Source organism: Bufo bufo, chromosome 1 (genome assembly GCF_905171765.1).
Source record: "Bufo bufo chromosome 1, aBufBuf1.1, whole genome shotgun sequence".
In the NCBI taxonomy this organism is placed as follows: domain Eukaryota; kingdom Metazoa; phylum Chordata; class Amphibia; order Anura; family Bufonidae; genus Bufo; species Bufo bufo.
In genome coordinates, this window is record NC_053389.1 from 761,962,831 (window position 1) to 761,984,705 (window position 21,875).

Sequence of the window (21,875 nt, forward strand, 5' to 3'; positions counted from 1 at the left end):
CCATTCCCGATATTGCAGAATGGATGCGGATCCATTAGCGGACGTGTGAATGGACCCTTAGTCAGGCCTCCTGCACACGAACGTATATTTTTTTCCCATTTACGTTCCGTTTTATGCGTTCCATATACGGACCGTATATGGAACCATTCATTTCAATAGATCTGCAAGAAAAACGGAAGGTACTCCGTATGCCTTCCGTTTCCGTATTTCCGTTCCAAGATAGAACATGTCTTATTATTGTCTGCATAACGGACAAGGATAGTACTGTTCTATCAGGGGCCAGCTGTTCCATTTAGCAAAAAACTGAATACACGCGGACATCATCCGTATTTTTTACGGATCCGTTTTTTTGCGGACCGCAAAATACTGAAAAAGCCATTCGGTCGTGTGCAAGAGGCCTATGACTGCTTGTTTTGTCACTTGCCTAAAGTGTGAATAAAACACTGAACTGTTTGATCCAAAGAACTTGTTGTTGCCTCTGTACTGCGTCCGCTAATCCTGTGTACCAGAGTGAAACCCCACAATATATACAGGTGAAACTCTAAAAATTTGAATATCGTGCAAAAGTCCATTTATTTCAGTAATGTAAATTAAGAGGAATTGCATTAATGCAGAAATAAAATTAGAATTTTGTGAAAAGGTTTTTATATTCTAGGCTCAATGTGTCACACTCTAGTCAGCTAATTAATCCATACCCCCTGAGCAAAGGGGACCTCAAAATTGAGACTTTGGGGTTTCATAAGCTGTAAGCCATAATCATCCAAATTATAACAAATAAAGGCTTGAAATATCTCGCTTTCCATGTAATGAGTCTCTCATATGTTAGTTTCACCTTTTAAGTTGCATTACTGAAATAAATGAACTTTGCACCATATTCTAATTTTTTGAGTTTCACCTGTACTAAGAAGTAATGGGAACGGCGCCTAGGGTTCTGGTACACGCTGCATAAAATCCACATGAAGTGAGCGCCGCCTAGTGACGGCTGCTGGCATACAGGGAATTTTGAGCAATGTAACAAATGGATTTCTGATCCCTATGGAGACATATATTGTGTCCATGACACGTGCCGCCACATTGATACTGCACAATGCCACTAGTTGACGTGATCTCGCTATGGACACCGCGTCTTTCATGGATTGCTGCATTCATTGTGAGGACCCCACTAAACAGCACCTTATATCTCAGCTTCCTGGACACTTAAAGGGGTTCTCCAGAATACCTTTTTTTCTGTACTGCCCGCAGTCTGGCTCTGTAAATAGAAGATTTGCACTTACCAGCTCCCCTACGCTCTGGTCCTGGCTTCTGGTTGTGGTCTTCAGACTCTTTACATCCGGGGGTGCATGGGCATGGCCACGTGCTCTGCTGCTGCCAATAATTGGAGTCAGTGGTGAGGTTGTGCTTGTGGCCATGTCACCACTGAAGCCAGTTATTGGCCATACACCGCCGGATGTAAAGAGTCCTGGGAACAGAACATGGACATACAGGAGCCAGATAGAGGACCGGAGCGGCGGGAAGCAGGAAAGTATGAATCTTCTATTTATGGAGGAACGCTACGGGCAGTACAGAATTCCTTTAAGGCCTCCTGCACACGACCATTTTTTCCCCCCCGTTTACTGGCCGTTTTTTGCGTTCCGTATACGGTCCGTATACGGAACCATTCATTTCAATGGTTCCGCCCAAAAAATGGAATGTACTCCGTATGCATTCTGTTTCCGTATTTCCGTTGAAAGATAGAACATGTCCTATTATTGCCCGCAAATCACGTTCCGTGGCTCCATTCAAGTCAATGGGTCCGCAAAAAAACGGAACACATACGGAAATGCATCTGTATGTCTTCCGTTTCCGTTCCGTTTTTTGCGGAACCATCTATTGAAAATGTTATGCCCAGCCCAATTTTATCTATGTAATTACTGTATATGCCATACGGAAAAACGGAACGGAAAAACGGAACAGAAACAAAAAACGGAACAACGGATCCGTAAAAAACGGACCACAAAACACTGAAAAAGCCATACGGTCGTGTGCAGGAGGCCTAAGGTTGCTTATTTAGTGGCGTTAGACTGCAAAGTGAAATACTTAACAGCCGAACGGGTGTATGTCACTGTAGAGGAGCCACAGGTTCTAACCCTTATAATGGCCTCCTAGGCTAGTAACCAGCAGAAGTGATTATGGGAAACTGCTATCAAGGTAGATGAGCCGAGATCAGGACGCAGGATTCTGACTGCAACGTACAAATAGGCAGAAGAATGTGTATACGTGGACATAAAACTCTTCCTCTGTATACAGCCGTTTATTGTAACTGACTGGGAACCATAAGGAGCGCCTCCTAGTGGTGGTAGCAAGAGACTGCCACCTGTGCCCTGTGATCTCTACAGGCAGAGGGTGAACATCACTTATTGTGAATAGAGGATCCTGTACGTGATATCTGTTAATTTCATCTTGCCTGTGATGATAATGAGATGACTGCTGAAAAATGATTTCTACAGAACAGGAAGTGTCAGAGTATTACTAGCCTTAATAGCAAGTAAAAACAGCATTTTTTTTTTTTGTTGTACTGTAGATAGTGATAGGTCAAATTTCTGGTGAAACATTTCCTTTAACCCCTGGTGAAACACTTCCTTTAACATGTATGTTGCTGGTCAGGTGTTTAAAGGTGGTGCCCACTCTCCAGGTGCTCCCTGTTTTAAACAGCAGGGATAATGACTGGGATCATCGATAATGCAAATCGCAGACATTTAACCCCTCAAATGCCTTGCATCTAAGAGCTAAAAAACCTGGGAGCGAGCACTCCCAAAGCTGGAATAGCTCCCCCTAGTGGCGATCAGGGGAGCTGTTCATTCCCCGAGGCAGCCTAGGTCCCCCTGAAGGAACCAAGACTACCAAAGTTATGACGCTACAGAGGACCTTCATAGGAACATAGCAAAATTCTCATAGACATTAATGCTAATGCATTGGAGTCCATAAGAGAAGCGATCTGTAGATTACATGTGCAAGTTCCCTTTTAAAAATTGTAAAAAAAATGAATATTTTTTTAAAATAAATATTTAATATATAAAAATTCAAATCACCCCCTTTCCTCAAAATAAAAATAAATCAAAACATTTAAAGCTCATAGGCAACACTGCATCCCAAAACGCCTCCACAATTAAAATATAAGAGATTTTATCCCACGCGGCGAATGACGTCATAGTACAAAATGGTTGATTCGCTGGTTTCTCGTTGTTTCACCTCCCCCAAAAAAAGGGTAAATAAAAAGTGATCAAAAAGTCATACACAATGAAAAGTACCGATCACCTCCAAAAAATGAGTCCTCGGTAGACCTAAAAATAAAAAAGTTATGGAGGTCAGAATACGGATTTGCAAAGACAAAATTAGTTTTTTCCCCCGAAGTTTTTATTTTTTAAGTATTAAAACACAAGAAAACTATACAAATGTGGCATCTCTGTAATCGTACTGACCCAGAGAAGGAAGAGAACAGGTCAGTTTTACAGCATAGGGAACTTCATAAAAAACTAAACCCATAAACTTGCGTTTTTGTCCCCCAATTCTACTCCGCTTGAAATAGTTTTCCAACTTCCCACCTAGGCTACTTTCACACTTGCGGCAGTGTGATCCGGCAAGCAGTCCCGTCGTCGGAACTGCCTGCCGGATCCGCCGATCCCGATGTGACTGAAAGCATTTGTGAGATGCATCCGGATGCGGATGCGTCTTACAAATGCATTGCAAGAACGGATCCGTCTCCCCACTTATCATGCGGACAGACGGACCCGTCTTGTATTTTTTTCAGTTTTACCGGTCTGCGACATTCCGGTATTTTGAATGCCGGATCCGGCACTAATACATTCCTATGGGGAAAAATGCCGGATCCGGCATTCCGGCAAGTCTTCAGTTTTTTGGGCCAGAGATAAAACCGTAGCATGCTGCAGTATTATCTCTGTCTTGATCTGTCAAAAAGACTGAACTGAAGACATCCTGATGCATCCTGAACGGATTACTCTCTATTCAGAATGCATTAGGATAAAACTGATCAGTTCTTTTCCGGTATTGAGCCCCTAGGACGGAACTCTATGCCGGAAAAGAAAAACGCTAGTGTGAAAGTACCCTTAGGGTACTTTCACACTAGCGTTTTTCTTTTCCGGCGCTGAGTTCCGTCCTAGGGGCTCAATACCGGAAAAGAACTGATCAGTTTTATCCCCATGCATTCTGAATGGAGAGTAATCCGTTCAGGATGCATCAGGATGTCTTCAGTTCAGTCTTTTTGACTGATCAGGCTTTTCAGAAAAACGTAGCATGTTGTATTTTTACCTCCGGCCAAAAATCCTGAACACTTTGACTGAACGCCGGATCCGGTCTTTTTCCCATTGACTTGCATTAACGCCGGATCCAGCGCCGTGTGTTCAGTCAAATTGGATCCGGCTTTTGCATGTTAAACCCGAAAAATGTGAAAACAAAGTTAAAGTCCATAAATGGCGGATCCGTTTTTTCCAATGCATTTTTTCATTGTGATCAAAATCCTGATCAGGATTCAAATGTAATCCGATTTTACACGTTTTTCCGGATCCGGCGGGCAGTTCCGGTGTCGGAATTGAACGCTGGATTAAAACAACGCTAGTGTGAAAGTACCTTTATTGTTTGCCATTTGCCTGTAAGGACACTGGATCCAGTATAATGGGAACTGGTTTCTAACTTTCTACATAAATAACCAAATGCACAGTTACCATAAGTAAGCACCCCTCCCTCCGGCCAAAGTGGGAAACACCCTGCAATTCTAATGCAAACCGGGGGCAACAAGACTACAACAATGACTACAAAAGGTCACACAAAAATGAGATTTCAAGGGATTGTTTTAAGGTTTTCCCTTTTCCACAGGATAGCGGACAACTAAATGATTGGTGGAGATCCGACCTCTCAGGCAGCCGCACAGAGAATGGAGTGGCAGGGCACATGCTTGACCTACGGCCCCATCAGGATAGGGGGAGGGGGGGTGCGGGACCCTCATTTTTCGGAATCAACTAGTTATCTCCTCTCCTGTGGAGATGGGATAGGGTTTGATCATGGTACAACCCCTTTAACTACAGTAAAATCTCTTTCATCCTAGGTTCCAGATTATCAAATGTTCTGGATTATTGGACTTTGTAAAATAAATTATTTAATGTTTTTTTTTTTAGGAAATTTGAAAACCCATGGTCAGGGGGCTGGGTATGGTGCTGACGTGGTGCTCGGGGTCCGCTACTGTGTAATGTGCCATCCATATGCACGTCAATCATCCCTTGAGAAAGCAACCGCGAAACACGTGTTGGGATCCAGGACTGTCTTGGTCTGTATTTATCTCCTATATGTTATCTATAAATGTGTGGCACTATGCACTTTATATACTAACTGTGGGCTGTGATTTATTATCTTTTTCTCACAGCCTGGGAGTTTTATTGCAAGTTAGGCCTCATGCACACGACAGTATTTTTTCACGGTCCGCAAAACGGGGTTCCGTTGTTCCGTGATCCGTTTTTGTTTCCGTGTGTCTTCCTTGATTTTTGGAGGATCACCAGACATGAAAAGTAAAAAAAAATAATCTAAGTCAAGTTTGCCTTGCAAATGATAGGAAAAAAACGGACGCGGACGCGGATGACAATCTTGTGTGCCTCTGATTTTTCACGGACCCATTGACTTGCTGACTGACCCCCTTTTTCTTTGCACATTGACTTGAATGGGTCCGCGAACCGTTGTCCGTGAAAAAAATAGGACAGGTCATATTTTTTTCACGGACTGGAAACACGGATTACGGACACGGATGACAAACGGTGCATTTTCCGAGTTTTCAACGGACCCATTGAAAGTCAATGGGTCCGCAGAAAATCACGGAAAACGGAACAACGGACACGGATGCACACAACAACGGTCGTGTGCATGAGGCCTTACATGTATTATAATGTGACAGACCTGTGGAGATCTATCCTGTGTGATTAAATGCTGCTAATATATATGGATTTCTATGTTTTATACAAGTGTATGTCCAATAAAAAAAAGTGTGATTCTATATTACACGCTGTTCTGAGTCTAGTTTTGAGTATTTACTTGTAGGTAGTTAGGACAGAAACATACCGGGCGTTTTCTCGCTCTGCGATTTGGGTGTGTCAAACAATGGCCACAGCAGCGATGGCCGCCATACTCCTGATCGGTGGTGGTCCCGACCAGACACCTCTGCCCATCTTGTGGACAGGGGATTTCGGGACGACCCCCATCATGCCTTCTGTCCATTTTTATGGAAGCACGAATAGCGAAGGTCGGTCATAAAGAACGGTTTTATCGCTGATCTCCTTGCTGGTCAATAACCAGTATGATCGGGGCAGGCGAACGTAAGGGCTCCTGCACACCAATGTATTTTTCTTCCGTTTCCGTTCCAATTTTTTTTACAGGTCAGTATATTGAACCATTCATTTCAATGGTAAAGAAATAGAAGTGGGGCACTCTCTAAAGTAAAGGGATCTTTAATTAACGTGGAATACAATAAAATGGACAATGTATAATAAATAATAAAATTCAACAATATTTAAAACAGCAGAGGATAAATCATTAATGAAAGCGGTGAGAGTTCAGCGGTAGATAAAACCTAAAATAAACCTAAAATAAAAACAGCAACAGCAGTACTTTCTTAATTTGGCAATTCATTATTCTTATGGTAATATCCAGGTCTCCTCGGTCTCGCAATATCCTTACTTTCCTTAGTGGGGTGCTAACCGCGTGCAGCAAACATTTCAATTGGCGCGAAAATTTGAATTTGAACCAACAGCCCTTGAGACCGGAAGCCTAAAGGAAAGTACGCCGAATCGAGGGCTCATCGTCCAGTGTAAAGATCTCCTGGTAAGACTACGAATATCCTACAGTATATAAGCGATCGCTTTGCAACTAAATACAGCGGGACGCCGCTGTGCTTATTAGCAGCCTTAATATCGTCTGTCCAAAGCATTGGAAACTATACACGCTTGAAACTCTGGGCACCATTATACACATGTGTTAAAAGACCATTCCGCAAGCCGACTATCATATTTGGCAGTTTGCGATCATCTCTACTACAAAAACTTTGCATTGACTACTTACCTAAGTATATAAGAGACTGGTCATAATCGGAAGCAAACGACTATTTATCGAATATTTACCTATTCATTTTTTCAAATATTCGACATGTGTAAAAACGCATCCAGTTACCACTAGTGGACAATAAGATTTTTACGAATATTTATATGAATATTTATCCGATTATTATTGAATATTCGAATTTATCTTTTTTAAAATACTCACACATTGGGATCTATATTTATGCTGTTTTTATTTTAGGTTTTATCTACCGCTGAACTCTCACCGCTTTCATTGATGATTTATCCTCTGCTGTTTTAAATATTGTTGAATTTTATTATTTATTATACATTGTCCATTTTATTGTATTCCACGTTAATTAAAGATCCCTTTACTTTAGAGCAGGGGTGGGCAATTATTTTTTCGATGGGGCCACATGAGAAACTGAAAATATTTTGGAGGGCCGGGCCAAAAGGCTAAACTCAATACTGCATAAAATCAATTGTATTTCTTTATAAAAAGCAGTAAATATCATTGTTGGACAACTGGTACGAGTACTTGTTATAGTTAAACAATGAAAAAGTGAGGTTGCCTTACAAGAAAAAAATTTAAATTTATTAAACAAAATTTCCCAAAACAATGAACATTTTTCACTATTTGTGACTCATATTAGTGAAAGCCATTGTCCCCCTGTGAATCCAGCCATTGTCCCCTGTGAATCCAGCCATTGTCCCCTGTGAATCCAGCCATTGTCCCCATGTGAATCCAGCCATTGTCCCCATGTGAATCCAGCCATTGTCCCCCTGTGAATCCAGCCATTGTCCAATGTGAATCCAGCCATTGTCCCCTGTGAATCCAGCCATTGTCCCCCTGTGAATCCAGCCATTGTCCCCCTGTGAATCCAGCCATTGTCCCCCTGTGAATCCAGCCATTGTCCCCCTGTGAATCCAGCCATTGTCCCCCTGTGAATCCAGCCATTGTCCCCCTGTGAATCCAGCCATTGTCCCCTGTGAATCCAGCCATTGTCCCCTGTGAATCCAGCCATTGTCCCCTGTGAATCCAGCCATTGTCCCCCTGTGAATCCAGCCATTGTCCCCCTGTGAATCCAGCCATTGTCCCCCTGTGAATCCAGCCATTGTCCCCTGTGAATCCAGCCATTGTCCCCCTGTGAATCCAGCCATTGTCCCCCTGTGAATCCAGCCATTGTCCCCTGTGAATCCAGCCATTGTCCCCCTGTGAATCCAGCAATTGTCCCACTGTGAATCCAGCCATTGTCCCCATGTGAATCCAGCCATTGTCCCCCTGTGAATCCAGCCATTGTCCCCTGTGAATCCAGCCATTGTCCCCTGTGAATCCAGCCATTGTCCCCTTGTGTACAGAACACCCCCCCGGCCCCCCCATCATATACAGAACACCCCCCCCCCCCCCTTACAATAGTACACACCCCTCCCCCCCCCCCCCTTGCCTTTAGAAACGTAATGCTCAGAGATGATCAGCCATGTGTTAGTCACACTGACTACACACAGCACAGGGGGAGGCGGCCGCAGCTTCATGCTTGTCGGCTCTGTGACTGTCAGTGTCAGACAGTCACAGCCGATACTATGAGAGCCGCGGGCGCTGCGCTGTTACAGAGAAGGGAATAATTGCGGCCGGCCGGGTCCCGGGTACGGCTCGCACGAGGCACCCCCCCCCCTGCTGTGTCTTACCTAGACAGTACTGCCGCTGACGCTGCCTCCCTGCCACCGCGCCATGCCACACGCAGCACGCCGAGTCGGAAGTCCTCTTCATTCGCGGAGGAGGGGTATCGTTGCTTGGCACGCCTCTGGCTCCGCCCGGGGGCCGGATTAAAAGGTCCGCCGGGCCGTATACGGCCCGCGGGCCGTAGTTTGCCCAGGTCTGCTTTAGAGAGTGCCCCACTTCTATTTCTTTATTATATCTACTTTTATCAGACTGGGTGTAGTCTGTCAGTGGGAGCACCTCTGTTGGATCTCCACCCCATTCTAGTGCGACATTACTTTATATTTATTCATTTCAATGGGGCTTGAAAAACTCTGAAATGATTCTGTGTGTCTGCATGTCCGTTCCGCAAAAAATAGAACATGTCCTATTCTCGTCTGTTTTGCATTGGTCCAATGGATCCTCAAAAAAAAAACAGATGCAACACGGACGTCATCCTTTTTTTGGCGGATCGCAAAATTCATACGGTCATGTGCATGAGCCCTAAATAGACAGCATACAATAATAGAGTACAACAATGCGCACATTATCCAGGCGTGAAAAGGCTCCCTGACAACCGTACTAATGGAAGACTTTTCCATTGTTTTGTTCATTTCATACCTATTAATAAAGCTGTATTTATTTAAAAATATATAAAAAAAAAGTAATAACGTCACCTCCGACATTTTACTACTATTGGTTCCTCCAGTAGCCCCGCCTACGAACGTGACCAATGAACTGTCGAGTTCGTCTTAACAAAGCCCTGCGTCTTCCTTGTTCCGTTTGACGCCGCGCCCATAATGTGCAGTATTACGACCTATAACGACGCAGGGATGATTTGACGTCAGTCGGAATCGGCCAATCATAACAAGTGGGAGGGGTTTTGATCAGGCCTACTCTCTTCTAGGCTAAGCAGCGGGGTCAGCTCCTAGCACACGTGGAGGTGTAGCCGGCGGAGAGCAAAGGTAAGAGAGAGCGGTGGGTTGCAGTAGGCCGGTGGCCGGGTGATGGTAAGGACAGTAGCGGGGAGGACGGAGATCCGGGGGAGGTAAGCTAGCGTATGTGGAAGCGGCGGCCGGGGCTGCGTGTACAGGATGTCCGGCCGAACTGGCGGGCGATGCTGCGTATGGCGGGTGGGCCCCGGGTGTACGTGACGGGAGGCCGTGTGCGCGCGCAGGAGACTCGGGGAGGCCTACTAGACCTGTACATAAACCTGTTCATTTACCTGTACATAAATGTTTAACCGGTTTCGTATTGATAAAGCTTATTGAAAGGAGCGCGTGCTCGAACCTTCTGTAAAATGTAATTTTCAGAGCTTTGTTCCTTTCAAAAAACTTTATTGATATGAACTGGAAACTAAAGGTTATCTGAAGGGGAATTATTTATTTGTGTCCTCTTTTGCTGGTCAAATTCATCAGTAGTTCCCTGTTATCAGGTGTTAAGACCCCCCCCCCAAAACCACAAGTCTAATTGGTTGTGCCCAGAATGTATGGGCTTCCCAAATGGTTCTGGGAGATACCACCCCCCTCCTTACTTTAAGCCCTCATGCACACGACTATGTTTTTTGCGGTTCGCAGAGAATACGGATGATGTCTGTGTGGCCCTTAATAGAACAGTACAATTATTATTTTTGTCCGTAATGTGGACAATAATAGGTCCCATCCGGCACAGAGTCTCCAAACTGGAGGAAACCGCTTCGGTTTTCTCCTCGTTCAATGGGGACGAAACTGAAAGGGCTTCTGTCACCCCCCCAAAAGTAACTTTTCATTTTTGTGCTAATTAAAATCCTTAGTGCGATTATTCAATATATAGTGATCTTGCCTTTATCTGTGGCTTAGTTTCTTTAAAAACTGCACTTTTATAATATGTGAATTACCTCTCTACCAGCAAGTAGGGCGGTTGCTTGCTGGTAGCAGCTGCATCCTCCTTTCAAAAAAACGCCCCTCCTCCTGTTGATTGACAGGGCCAGCGAGCGCTCTCCTCCTCTGGCTGGCCCTGTCTGCGTTCCAAATCTCGCGCCTGCGCTGTACCGGTCTTCAGTCGGTGCAGGCGCACTGAGGACGCTCGCTCGGCCGCTCCTTCCTCAGTGCGCCTGCGCTGGGTGTAGATGTGACGTCATCGGCGCAGGCGCACTGAGGAAGCAGCAGCCGAGCGAGCGTCCTCCTCTCAGTGCGCCTGCGCCGATTGAAGACCGGTACGGCGCAGGCGCCAGATTTGGAACGCAGACAGGGCCAGCCAGAGGAGGAGAGCGCTCGCTGGCCCTGTCAGTCAATCAACAGGAGGAGGGGGCGTTTTTTGAAAGGAGGATGCGGCGGCTACCAGCATGTAACCGCCCTACTTGCTGGTAGCGAGGTAATTCACATATTAGTGCAGTTTTTAAAGAAACTAAGCCACAGATAAAGGTAAGAGCACTATAAGGATTTTAATTAGCCCAAAAATGACTTTTGGGGGGTGACAGAAGCCCTTGAACAAACCAGAACTGAGTCGCCAGTCAGTGGTGCCGGGTCCGGCGTCTATGGACTTCCAATGGTTTTAGTGGCGAATCTGGTTTCATTTTCCATATAATACAACTGGATCCACTCAGAACGGAGGCAGCCGGTTGTATTCATACGGAAGCATGTTGCTGTGACTGGTTTTGAGATCCCATGGCGATCTCTAAACCGGACGGAAAGCGCAGGTGTGAAAGTAGCCTATGGGTCCACTCACACGTCCGCAACCGTTTTACGGTCCACAAATTGCGGGTTCGTAAAACAGACACTGGCCATGTGCGTTCCGCATTTTGCGGACTGCCCATGGCCGGCCCTATAATAGAAATGCCTATTCTTGTCCGTGGCTATTTTTATTTTATTTTTTGCGGGGCCGCGGAACAGAAGTGCGGATGTGGGCAGCACACTGTGTGCTGTCTGCATCTTTTGCGGCCCCAGTAAAAATGAATGGGTCCCCACCCGTTCGGCAAAATCGTGGACCGATTTTGCAGACATGTGAATGGACCCTAAATGCTACCTTTCAGTGCCACGTATCTCCGTCACATGACCTCCTCCTCTTTGAAGCCCATACATTCTACTCTGTAGTATTGTACCCAACTTTAAAAGGTTATCCCACCTGGAATGTTGGGCCTAACTGTTTGGATCCCACAGGAGTGTGCGCCCGTTCTCCAGGAGTGTGAATGGTATCTGCATGTGTAATTCTCGTCTGTTCTCTATGGGAATACCGGGCGTCACCCGCATCAGTCCGTGGATTGTGAGTGGAGCGGTGGTGGGCATGCGTGTGGAGCTGAGGTGTGAGCTGCTGGGACATGTAAAATGGCAACTTTGCAGGGTTACGCGAGCTAGATGGGAACCCAGGCAGCCCCAGTCCATGTGCTAAAATAACAAAATAAGCCATGCGTGCCCCCGCTTTCCCCTGCATCACGCTCCAGTCCTTTCCGCCACTACCTTACTCGGGTGCAGTGCTGCATCCTATTATAATCTCTGCCCCGCGACTCTCCCGGTCTGTGCAGGGAAAGCCTTCTCATTGGATGCAGCAATACAGCATTGCCATGGCCCATTCATTCTCAGGATTGAGAGGCCGGACCCCTACTGGTCGTAAAGTGATTTCCTCGTCCAGCGATGTAAGATGGTGATGCCCCTCTCTCCCACTCTGTATCGGTGGGTCTGTAACCTAGTACTTTTCTTCCAGACAGCACCATGACAGAACAGGATGTTGAAAACGAGTTGTTGGACTACGAGGAAGACGATGAGCCCCAGGCCCCCACCGAGACCCCTGCTCCAGCTGGCCAGAAGGAGGTTAAAGGCTCCTATGTGTCCATCCATAGCTCTGGCTTCAGAGACTTCTTGTTGAAGCCTGAACTGCTGCGAGCCATTGTGGACTGTGGCTTTGAGCACCCGTCTGAAGGTAGGTACATTGAGATACGTATGTATTCCAAGCTAGTGGCTGGCCCTACGTGGGGAGAGTCAGCTTCTCCAAGTCGGAAAGGAGGATTTGTCTGTAGACTTTTCCTGCCCATTAGTGATTGACGACCTGCTCTGTATCCGCAATGTTCCATAGGAGGCTGTCAGTCACTGACTGGGGGTAGGGAAGCCCGTGAATATGTACAGCCTTTACTGCTAGGTGCACCCTCCTGCCCAGTCTGCAGCTCGGGATTGGAAACAAGAAATGTCTTCACCCTTGTTCACGGGCTACATCTGGTATTGCACTCGCATACAGTCCGTAGTCTACAGGGGAGACATTAAAGGGTCACACAACTTCTGATATGTCAATTATTTAACTGGGGTTTGATCGGTTGAGAGCCCGACTGCTGAAGATGCTGATATCTGTCATTCAGAGTCAGGGGGGTTGCCAATCTCTTGGTAAGGGGCAGGGAGCTATTAGACATGTGACTGCTCATCTTCTCATGGCCTTAGTGGCATAAAAGCCATCCCCAAATGTGACAGAAGGCACATTCCCTTTGCCGAGAAGGGAACAAACATGAAGGAAAGTTCCTGCACCTTGCTTCTTCCTGTGGAGGCTGTAAAGGAGAAATGAGTTGCAGGTTGTGTACTTTCTTCCTGATGTCACTTACAACCTCCCCCTTCAAGACACAGAACCAGGAACTAAGGGGGTCATTTATTAAAAAAGTACGTTATTGGGTGTATTTCTGGCACAGATTACGGCATAATTGTCCTTTGCACCGCAATCTGCGACTTTTCCCCGCTCACGCCAGTTCTAAAAAAAAACTGGTAAATTCTGGCAGGCCCGCCTCATTTACCATTTTCTACGCCTGTTTTAGGAGTAGACAATGGTCTAAATGTAAGACAGTTAGGAAGCGCCAAATACTCAGGCGCCTCTACATAACTGCGGTGGTTCCACCACCAGTGCATGGCTTTATTAAGACCCACGTCTAAAGTGGCAGTCTTAATAAATGTGCTTCTAAACCTCTAGCTGCGTCACAACTTGCTACACCATGCCTGGCCCCTCATACAGATAAGTTACCTAGTCCCCGACACCTGTGTCATCCTGGATCTCTCTGCGGCTGTCGCAACATCTCCCTGTCGTGCTGATGCCAACATCCGTTGGCCGGTGATGCGCGGCCAGCTATTGGCTGTATCCTCCCCCGGTCGGCAGATGTTGTGGCTCTGGAGGAGACGGGCGTCGGGGAACCAGTTAAGTATTCTCTATATGAGGGGCCCAGGCATTGTAGGGGAGGGAGTTTACACATTTGGATAACTCCAAAGGGTTAATAGAAGATGAGGGTGATGGCCAGTAAGCATTGCTTTTGGGCAGCATATATCTAACCTCACATTGACTTTCTTATTTTCTGATTTGCAGTTCAACACGAATGTATTCCTCAGGCCATTCTTGGCATGGACATCCTCTGCCAAGCCAAATCTGGTATGGGGAAGACCGCTGTGTTCGTCCTGGCCACTCTTCAGCAGATTGAGGCGGTCGAAGGACAAGTCTCTGTCCTGGTGATGTGCCACACACGTGAGCTTGCGTTCCAGATCAGCAAGGAGTACGAGAGATTCTCCAAGTACATGCCAACAGTGAAGGCAAGCGACCTACGGTTCCCCTTTGGTAGTATGTGGATTATGCCCTAGTGTCATGTATTTACGTTGGTGTTATGCTTCCAGGTTGCTGTATTCTTCGGGGGGCTTGCTATAAAGAAGGATGAAGAGACAATACGCAAAAGTTGCCCTCACATCGTGGTTGGAACGCCAGGTCGTATCTTGGCTCTTGTTAGACAGAAGACGCTCAGTTTGAAGAACGTCAAACACTTTGTCCTGGATGAATGTGACAAGATGCTGGAGCAGCTGGGTAAGAGTGCGAGCAGTGTATATGGAAAGGGGTTTTCTAGATCCATTAGTTGGGAAAACCCTATGTTAATAGTGTCTGGGGTGGTTGTTTAGGGTCCCCACTAGCCAGTCTCTCGCTCTGGAGGACCCAACATGTCCGTAACTTACTGTAAAAAAATGAATACTTCCCTTTGGTGCTTCTGGAGTCCTCCTCGGATTACAGATGATCATTAGGGGTTCCACTCTAGGATAAAGGTGGCAGGGTGTGAGCTTTCCACAGTGGGATCACTTTTTGTGGAGTAAGTTGTCAATATGTTCTTCCCTCAGATATGCGTAGAGATGTGCAGGAGATCTTCCGTCTCACCCCTCACGAGAAGCAGTGCATGATGTTCAGTGCCACACTCAGCAAGGAGATTCGTCCGGTCTGCAGGAAGTTCATGCAGGATGTAAGTCGTCAATGGTTAGACTGCTTTTCTGGGACACCCATGCTTTTTGGGTGCGTAGCCCATTTTCTGAGTTATGGAATGTCAGTAGTTATTTATATTTTTTTTTTCCTCCAGCCTATGGAGGTGTTTGTAGATGATGAAACCAAGCTGACGCTTCATGGCCTGCAGCAATATTATGTCAAATTGAAGGACAGTGAAAAGAACCGCAAATTGTTTGACCTGCTGGATGTGCTAGAGTTCAACCAGGTTAGTATGGAAGGGCTGCAGTGGTACAGTAGTTGCTGGTGAAGTTTAATGTACTGGTGGTGTGACAACCTGTGAGGCTTTAACCTGCTGCTTGGAGTAGTTGTCACTTCCCTTCCCACACTCCGGTGATGCTTTTACTGTGCAGAGGGATGGGTGACCGTTTCTCCTGCTGCCCTCCAGCTGTAGCAAAACTACAACTCCCAGCATGCCCTAATAGATCTAGGCTGTGCAGGCATGCTGGGAATTGTAGTTTGGCAACAGCTGGAGGGCCACAGGTTGAGCATCCCTGCCCTAGGGTAAAGAGCATATGAAATACGTCACGTGGCATGATGGGTGTGAGTTGTCAGCGACAAGATATCAGATGGAGTAACTGGAATTACCGTACTGACTTTTTTTCTTACGTGTAAATCTTTTGTAGGTAGTGATCTTTGTAAAATCTGTGCAGAGATGTGTGGCACTGGCACAACTCCTGGTGGAGCAGAACTTCCCTGCTATAGCTATTCACAGGGGAATGATGCAAGAGGAGAGGTGAGTCCTTACGTTGTGAATTGTTTGCAGATTTAGGGTATGTGCACACCATGGTGGATTTTTGTATGGAAACGCCACAGCGTAATACAGTAACCGCTTAGTAGACATCTTCAAAATCGACATGTGGTGTGGGTTTTTTAAAAGGTGCAGCAATTCAGTTTGTGCTGAGTGCATGTAGCACGTGTGGATCTGGGGCACATCCACAATGAACCGATGCGGAAACGTAACAAAAACCACAACAAACCAGGCAAACTACACTGCCGTGTTAATGTACCCTAAGTGGTTATTTCTGTACATACGGTGCTCAAATAGCACTTAAAAGGGGTTGTCCCGGTTCAGAGCTGAACCCGGACATACCTCCATTTTCACCCAGGCAGCCCCCCTGACTTGAGCATCGGAGCAGTTCATGCTCCGATGCTCTCCTTTCCCCTGCGCTAAATCGCGCAGGGCAAAGGCATTTTCAAGAGTTCCGGTGACAAACCGGGCTCTCAATGGGGCTGCCAGTAAAACTGCTAGGGCAGCGCTAACGCTGTCCATCTGAGCCGGTGATGTCCCCGAACACACTGCTGGGTGGAAGCCTCCGCCCGGCAGTGTGTTACTGTAAACAAAAGACCCCGTTCCCCTGCGCGATCTAGCGCAGGGCAAGGGAGAGCATCAGCGCATGAGATGTTCCGATGCCAACATCAGGGGTGCTGCCTGGGTGAAAATAAGGGTATGTCCGGGTTCAGCTCTGAACCCGGACAACCCCTGTGTAAGCCCTAAGTTTGACGTATACACTGGAAGAAAGCTCAGTGTCGGCATTAAATGTATCTATAAGACCCCACTGAGACCAAAATCCTTTGCCGTCTGTTGGGGCTGTATACTGCACTGTCCCAGACAACACACTAGGTTTCCATAGATTCAAATGCAGTGTGTTGCACTTGCAGTTCTGTTGATTTTTACTGGAAACAATCAGCATGCTTAATAGAAATGGGTCCCACATCCTAGGGATATTCCATCTCTAGAATGCGACCTCAAAAGTGAGCAGAGCAGCTGCACATGCATGCACACTGACCCCTGTTCGCTAAAAATAGTAGTCTGCTCACTAGGCTATTTTCGGAGCTCCTATAGCGTTCAATGCAAAGCGCGGCACACATGTTAGTCCCAGACTTATTGATGGCGTATCGTAACAAGGTTCCTTCAATGTCCCAGATGGGCCCACCCCTTTAACTGTTCTCCAGTACAGTGGTAAAACGTGTCACTTTCCATATCTGATATGTGTTCTGTGATCTACGGGGAATAAAATGTGGGTCTCAGATTTGCAGATAATTGCATCCCACCTTTTTTTGAAATGGGGGTTGTACACTTGTCCCTGACCTTGTCTTAAATGAGATCTGTTCTGTTCTGCAGGCTGTCACGGTACCAACAGTTTAAGGATTTCCAGAGAAGAATCCTGGTAGCTACTAACCTCTTTGGACGTGGTATGGACATTGAAAGAGTTAACATAGTCTTCAATTATGACATGCCGGAGGACTCTGACACCTACTTGCACAGGGTATAATCACTGACCATGATCTTTGTACTGATGTGGTATAGCTTTATGTGTATTTCAGTGGTCACAATGTCTAATACATTTCTCCTCTCCGCTCCAGGTGGCCCGTGCGGGGCGCTTTGGCACTAAAGGTCTGGCTGTGACGTTTGTGTCTGACGAGGAAGATGCCAAAATTCTGAATGATGTCCAAGACAGATTTGAAGTCAATGTGGGAGAGTTGCCTGATGAGATAGACATATCCACTTACAGTGAGTATTTGACAGCTGCATTTCCCCGTGATGCCCAGGACAAATGGTCCAGAGCTCTAGATTAGGCGCTTAACCCCTCTTGGGCCTTTCTTCCGACACCAGGCCACTCCTGACCTGATGCTCTCACCTCACTAGACGCAGCAGCCAATTTGGGAATAGCATCTAGTTATGGCTTTTCCTATTAGAAGTTAAGAATGAATTGTCAGCAGTCTGGGCATTACCAGTTGGGGATATGTCCCCATTCAGTAAGAGTTGCACCAGGTATCGATACTCAACCGATACTTTTTAGACCCGGGTCTTACTATTTAACGATACTAGCCTGCACAGCCTAGTATCAGTTAGAGAACATGGCACGCGCCGTTCTCAGAGCGCTCCATGTTCTCTTCACCAGCACAGTGGAGAAGGAGGAGAGTTCCTCCCTCACTCTTCAGTGACGCGGCTGCCGCTGCCACCAGTGTGGAGACACTGGCCACCAATGAATGTAAAACTCGTTAATTCAAGTGTAGGCGGTGGTATAACATACCCGGCCTCAATAACGGGTCATGATGGCACCAGCTGCCTCCTGTACTTGAATTAATGTGTAAATTACATTCATTGGTGGCGCAGTGCGCCCTTTCTCCAGCCTCCCCCCTGTCTCAGTATTAGTATCATTGGTGATGCAGTGGCTACAGGCCATTGGGGGGCATTGTTGTATTCATTGGTGGCAGTGGCCACAGGGTCACCTCCCTTCCTCTTCATTGGTGGCAGTTCCGACCAGAGCCCCAGCAGTGTAATCCTGGGGCTCCGATCGGTTACCATGGCAGCCACGACACTACTGAAGCCCTGGCTGCCATGGTGATCTCCCTGCTGCTGTGTGCACAAAGCCCAGGGCAGCAGGGAGAGTGGGAGATCCTATTCACCTCTAATAGAGCTCTATTAGGGTGAATAGGACAAGGGTTCTAGCCCATAAGGGGCTACTGGCAATTCATAACTTCTCATAGGAATAGCAATCAAACGCAGAATGAGAATTAGAGGCAAGTGGTCACTAAACAGATGTGTCAGGAGAGGCGTTCAGGCTACCTGCAGCTGCCACTAGAGGGAGCATACTGCCACTGAGCTCAGTAATGGCCCTTCAGTCATACTTGTTCCTGTAGAACTATAAGAAGCAGAACCTCTTTATTAGCATGCTATACAAATACATTGCATCTCCATAAATATGTACCTTATGCAGAAGCATTTTTTTTTGAAAGTAAGAATATTTACACCTGAAGTATGCAGAGTATTGACACGCGCCTCCTGTAATTCTCTCCGCAGTTGAACAGAGTCGATAACCCTGCCCTGCCGTCTTCAGCATCTCTCCTGGCTCCTCCTTTGCTCTCTTGTCTGGCTGCACCGCCCGTGCCAGGAAAAAGTGTTTTACAACCTTGTAGGGTTTCTTTTTTATTCGTGGCTTTTGTGTAAAGAAGGGATAATTAAAAACTTTTTTTATGGTTTGGAGCTTGTGTTTGTGAAGTCCTAGTGATATTGTAGGATTTTTTTTTTTATACAGGTGTTCCCCGGGAATTGATATTTCATGTACTGAAAGCCGAATGGTGGAAACACACAATGGGAGCATCTTTAGGATGACCTTTATGGTACGGAGTCCTGGAGTAGCCAAGCGTCGTTCATCATAAGCCAGAATCCTTGCTTGTTTTTCCCTGTAAGAGACGAGAACATTACTGTACGGTGACCACGACACACAATGCACTTATCAAAACTAGAGCTGCCCTCGTTACCCACAGCTTACATTTTCCCTGAGCTGTCTAACAAATGTAAGCAGTGGGCAGCCAGGGCTGTCTAATGGTTTGGGTACGTCCACCTGGTAGCAAAGTTCAGATCTGCTGTGGATTTAAAAATTCTACCCAGATTTTTATCTTCCTGCAGCACGGGGATGATTTTTAGTAAGATTAGTTTCATATCTGCGTCTAACTCATCCGGCAGAGGAACAGCCTGCCAGAGTTCACTGGATCCGGCCTAGGCAGATACCGCCGTTCACCGCTAGACATCATTGTCTATAATGGGATTTGGCAGGTTTCAGCCAGGCAGAAACCGATGCATGCAGATCTGGTAAATGAGGCCTAATGTTTTCTTGCAATGAAAGCAAGCAGATGTTTTGTTTTCCAGACCTCTTTTTAGCCCTTTAATGAGCAGACCCTAATTTATTAATGGTTTTAGTGAAATGATTTTTTTGGGGTGTACTGTAGAAAACCACAAATGGGAGAAAAAACGGTAGTGCATCTTCTATAGAAAGCACTGGTGAGTGTGGTGCTCGCACTGTGACTTGACGCTGTGCGAGAAGAGCGGCTGCGTCATGTCTGTGTTTGTGACGTGGAGCTCTAACTTGGAAAATCAGCTCGCCGCTGTACATCATTATGGGTATGGGGCAAATAGTGTCACTGGAGTCTGCAAAACCATATTCTCCATTGTTGGCTCTAGGGCAGGGCTAGACAGCCAGTGTTCAATTTCTGCCATCTGAAGCCTTAGTAAATTTGCTCCATTGAGTTGCATGTAGCCTCGTGGTCAGGCAGTAGTGCTGCAAAAAGTGTCCGTGTAGCAGAGACCTGAACTTCTGCAGCATATCCACCCCAGGTGAACATTACCTTTAGGCCAGTTTCACATTAGCGGCAGGGGAGCCTGTCGGATCTGTCCTGCCGCTAGTTCACGTGTGCCTTCGGACTGCCGCTCCGTCCCCATTGACTATAAAGGGGGCGGAGTTCCGGCGGCAGTGCCCAGCAAGAGGCAGCCGGACTAAAAGTATTGCATGTCGTAGTTTTTGTCCTGCTGCCGCAGGAACTCCGCCCCCATATATAGTCAATGGGGACGGAGCGGCAGGACGGATCCAACAGGCTGTTCGCCCTGCCGCTAATGTGAAAGTACCCTTAGACAGTTTCAGTAAAGGAAGCCTATTTCCATACAGTGAAGCAGCTCTTTTCCAGGCATCATTTTTAACAACCAGACCTGAAAGGCCTTTAAATGGTTTTTCCAGGATTCTTATGGTATTTAACAGTTATGATAATGTAGTTGCTTACCTCAGGTCCATCTTTTTTATTCCACCCCCCTGCCCCATTTTCACCATGTACACAATTCTCTCTAGATTCCTTACGTTCTGTATGTAGCACTTCCTATAACCAACCAAATCCATGATGCCCAGCTAGTTAATAGATCCCTCAGTTACATAGGGGAGCGTCTATCATGGACAGAGAGCTACGTGCTCATGTCACCCCAGGACAGTAGAAAGACACTGCAAAATGACACTTGCCTTTAATGAATAGATGAAAACCCCTTTAATGACCAGGCCATAACATTTTGGAGCAGAAAATGTGTGGCGTAAACAGAAAATTGCTCATCGTGGGCACAGCCGGTACAGTGGCCCATGGAGCATTCTTACTAACACAAGCTGGTAGATTTGTGGCATGTAAGCCCTGCCTATGTTTGAGCCAGGACGGCCCACATTCGCATGGACTGTCCCTGCAAATTCAGGACTATATTGACAGATCTTCTTGGAGTCTCTACTTGAATGCTCTGTGGAGAACCCTACCGTAGAAGCCATGTCTTGCAGAATCTCCCAAACACTTATCAGACCTATAATAACAGTCTTGGTTGAGGCCCTTTCTGTACATTCTGCAATCGCTCCGCCATATCCCATCGCTTACCTTGGTATGTGTTTGTGAATTGCTGGTGTTGCTGAATTCGGAGTAGACTGGAGTCTTGAAATGAGCGAGCGCGCAGAGCCACATCTTATACTCTTCCCGAACCTGTGGATGTGAGATGACAGAATGAGTATCGCAGAGGACACGCCCTGTGTCCCCTGTACTAATAAGATTATGAATGATTGCCCCCCATACATCTCCCCTTCGTCACCTTTTTGTGCATCAGGCAGTGCAGGCAGAAGATCTGTAATCCTTGCAGCGTATTGAGGATGGTGAATGCGTATATGAAAAAGGGTGTAGCCGTGTTGAACATGAAGAACCCGAATGCCCAGCAGCTCCCCAGGATACACAGCTGTGCCAAAGACGTCATGGTCAGGGTCCTAAAGAAGGTGTGAAGACCTTTCCATTAGCCATATATGAAGTGTGTATACATGAGTGCTATGATGAGCCTTGACTACAGCCGATATGTGCTGCTTCTGGTCATACATGTTAGATAGCTTTTGAGTTTGGCGAGTAGCTATCTCTCCCAGCTAACCCATACACATGCTCACTTGGCTTGGCCGAGCATGCGTGTTCTCAGTAGGAACAGGGGAGCTAAGCTGGCCATATACATTATTATACTTTTTGGAGAGAACATCCAACAATCTAAT

The 21,875-nt window shown here is 46.5% G+C and overlaps 2 protein-coding genes across 2 annotated transcripts in view; one reads left to right on the forward strand and one right to left on the reverse strand.

The window, feature by feature from the left end:
- Positions 1-9,595: 9,595 nt before the first annotated feature.
- LOC120986223 (ATP-dependent RNA helicase DDX39A) lies at positions 9,596-19,029 on the forward strand. The gene is made up of 10 exons (XM_040414662.1): positions 9,596-9,752; positions 12,466-12,681; positions 14,095-14,315; positions 14,397-14,580; positions 14,886-15,004; positions 15,119-15,250; positions 15,669-15,778; positions 17,168-17,312; positions 17,410-17,557; positions 18,851-19,029. The coding sequence occupies exons 2-10, from the start codon at positions 12,474-12,476 to the stop codon at positions 18,865-18,867; spliced, it is 1,284 nt and encodes a 427-aa protein (XP_040270596.1). The 5' UTR covers positions 9,596-9,752; positions 12,466-12,473; the 3' UTR covers positions 18,868-19,029.
- A 64-nt stretch (positions 19,030-19,093) lies between these two features.
- ADGRE5 (adhesion G protein-coupled receptor E5) overlaps positions 19,094-21,875 on the reverse strand; it is a 180,701-nt gene continuing 177,919 nt past the window's right edge. Inside the window, exons 17-19 of the mRNA XM_040414661.1 lie at positions 21,437-21,605; positions 21,229-21,330; positions 19,094-19,233 (exon numbers count right to left, since the gene is read on the reverse strand). Coding sequence (XP_040270595.1) covers positions 19,204-19,233; positions 21,229-21,330; positions 21,437-21,605 — 301 coding nt within the window. The 3' untranslated portion in view covers positions 19,094-19,203. The remainder of the gene's footprint in view (positions 19,234-21,228; positions 21,331-21,436; positions 21,606-21,875) is intronic.

Bases quoted from the DNA above. Each gene is read 5' to 3' on its own strand.
- LOC120986223 (XM_040414662.1), top strand. From the start codon at position 12,474: ATGACAGAACAGGATGTTGAAAACGAGTTGTTGGACTACGAGGAAGAC. The intron at 14,316-14,396 runs GCAAGCGACCTA...TTATGCTTCCAG, and splicing joins AGTACATGCCAACAGTGAAG to GTTGCTGTATTCTTCGGGGG. The intron at 14,581-14,885 runs GTAAGAGTGCGA...TTCTTCCCTCAG, and splicing joins CAAGATGCTGGAGCAGCTGG to ATATGCGTAGAGATGTGCAG.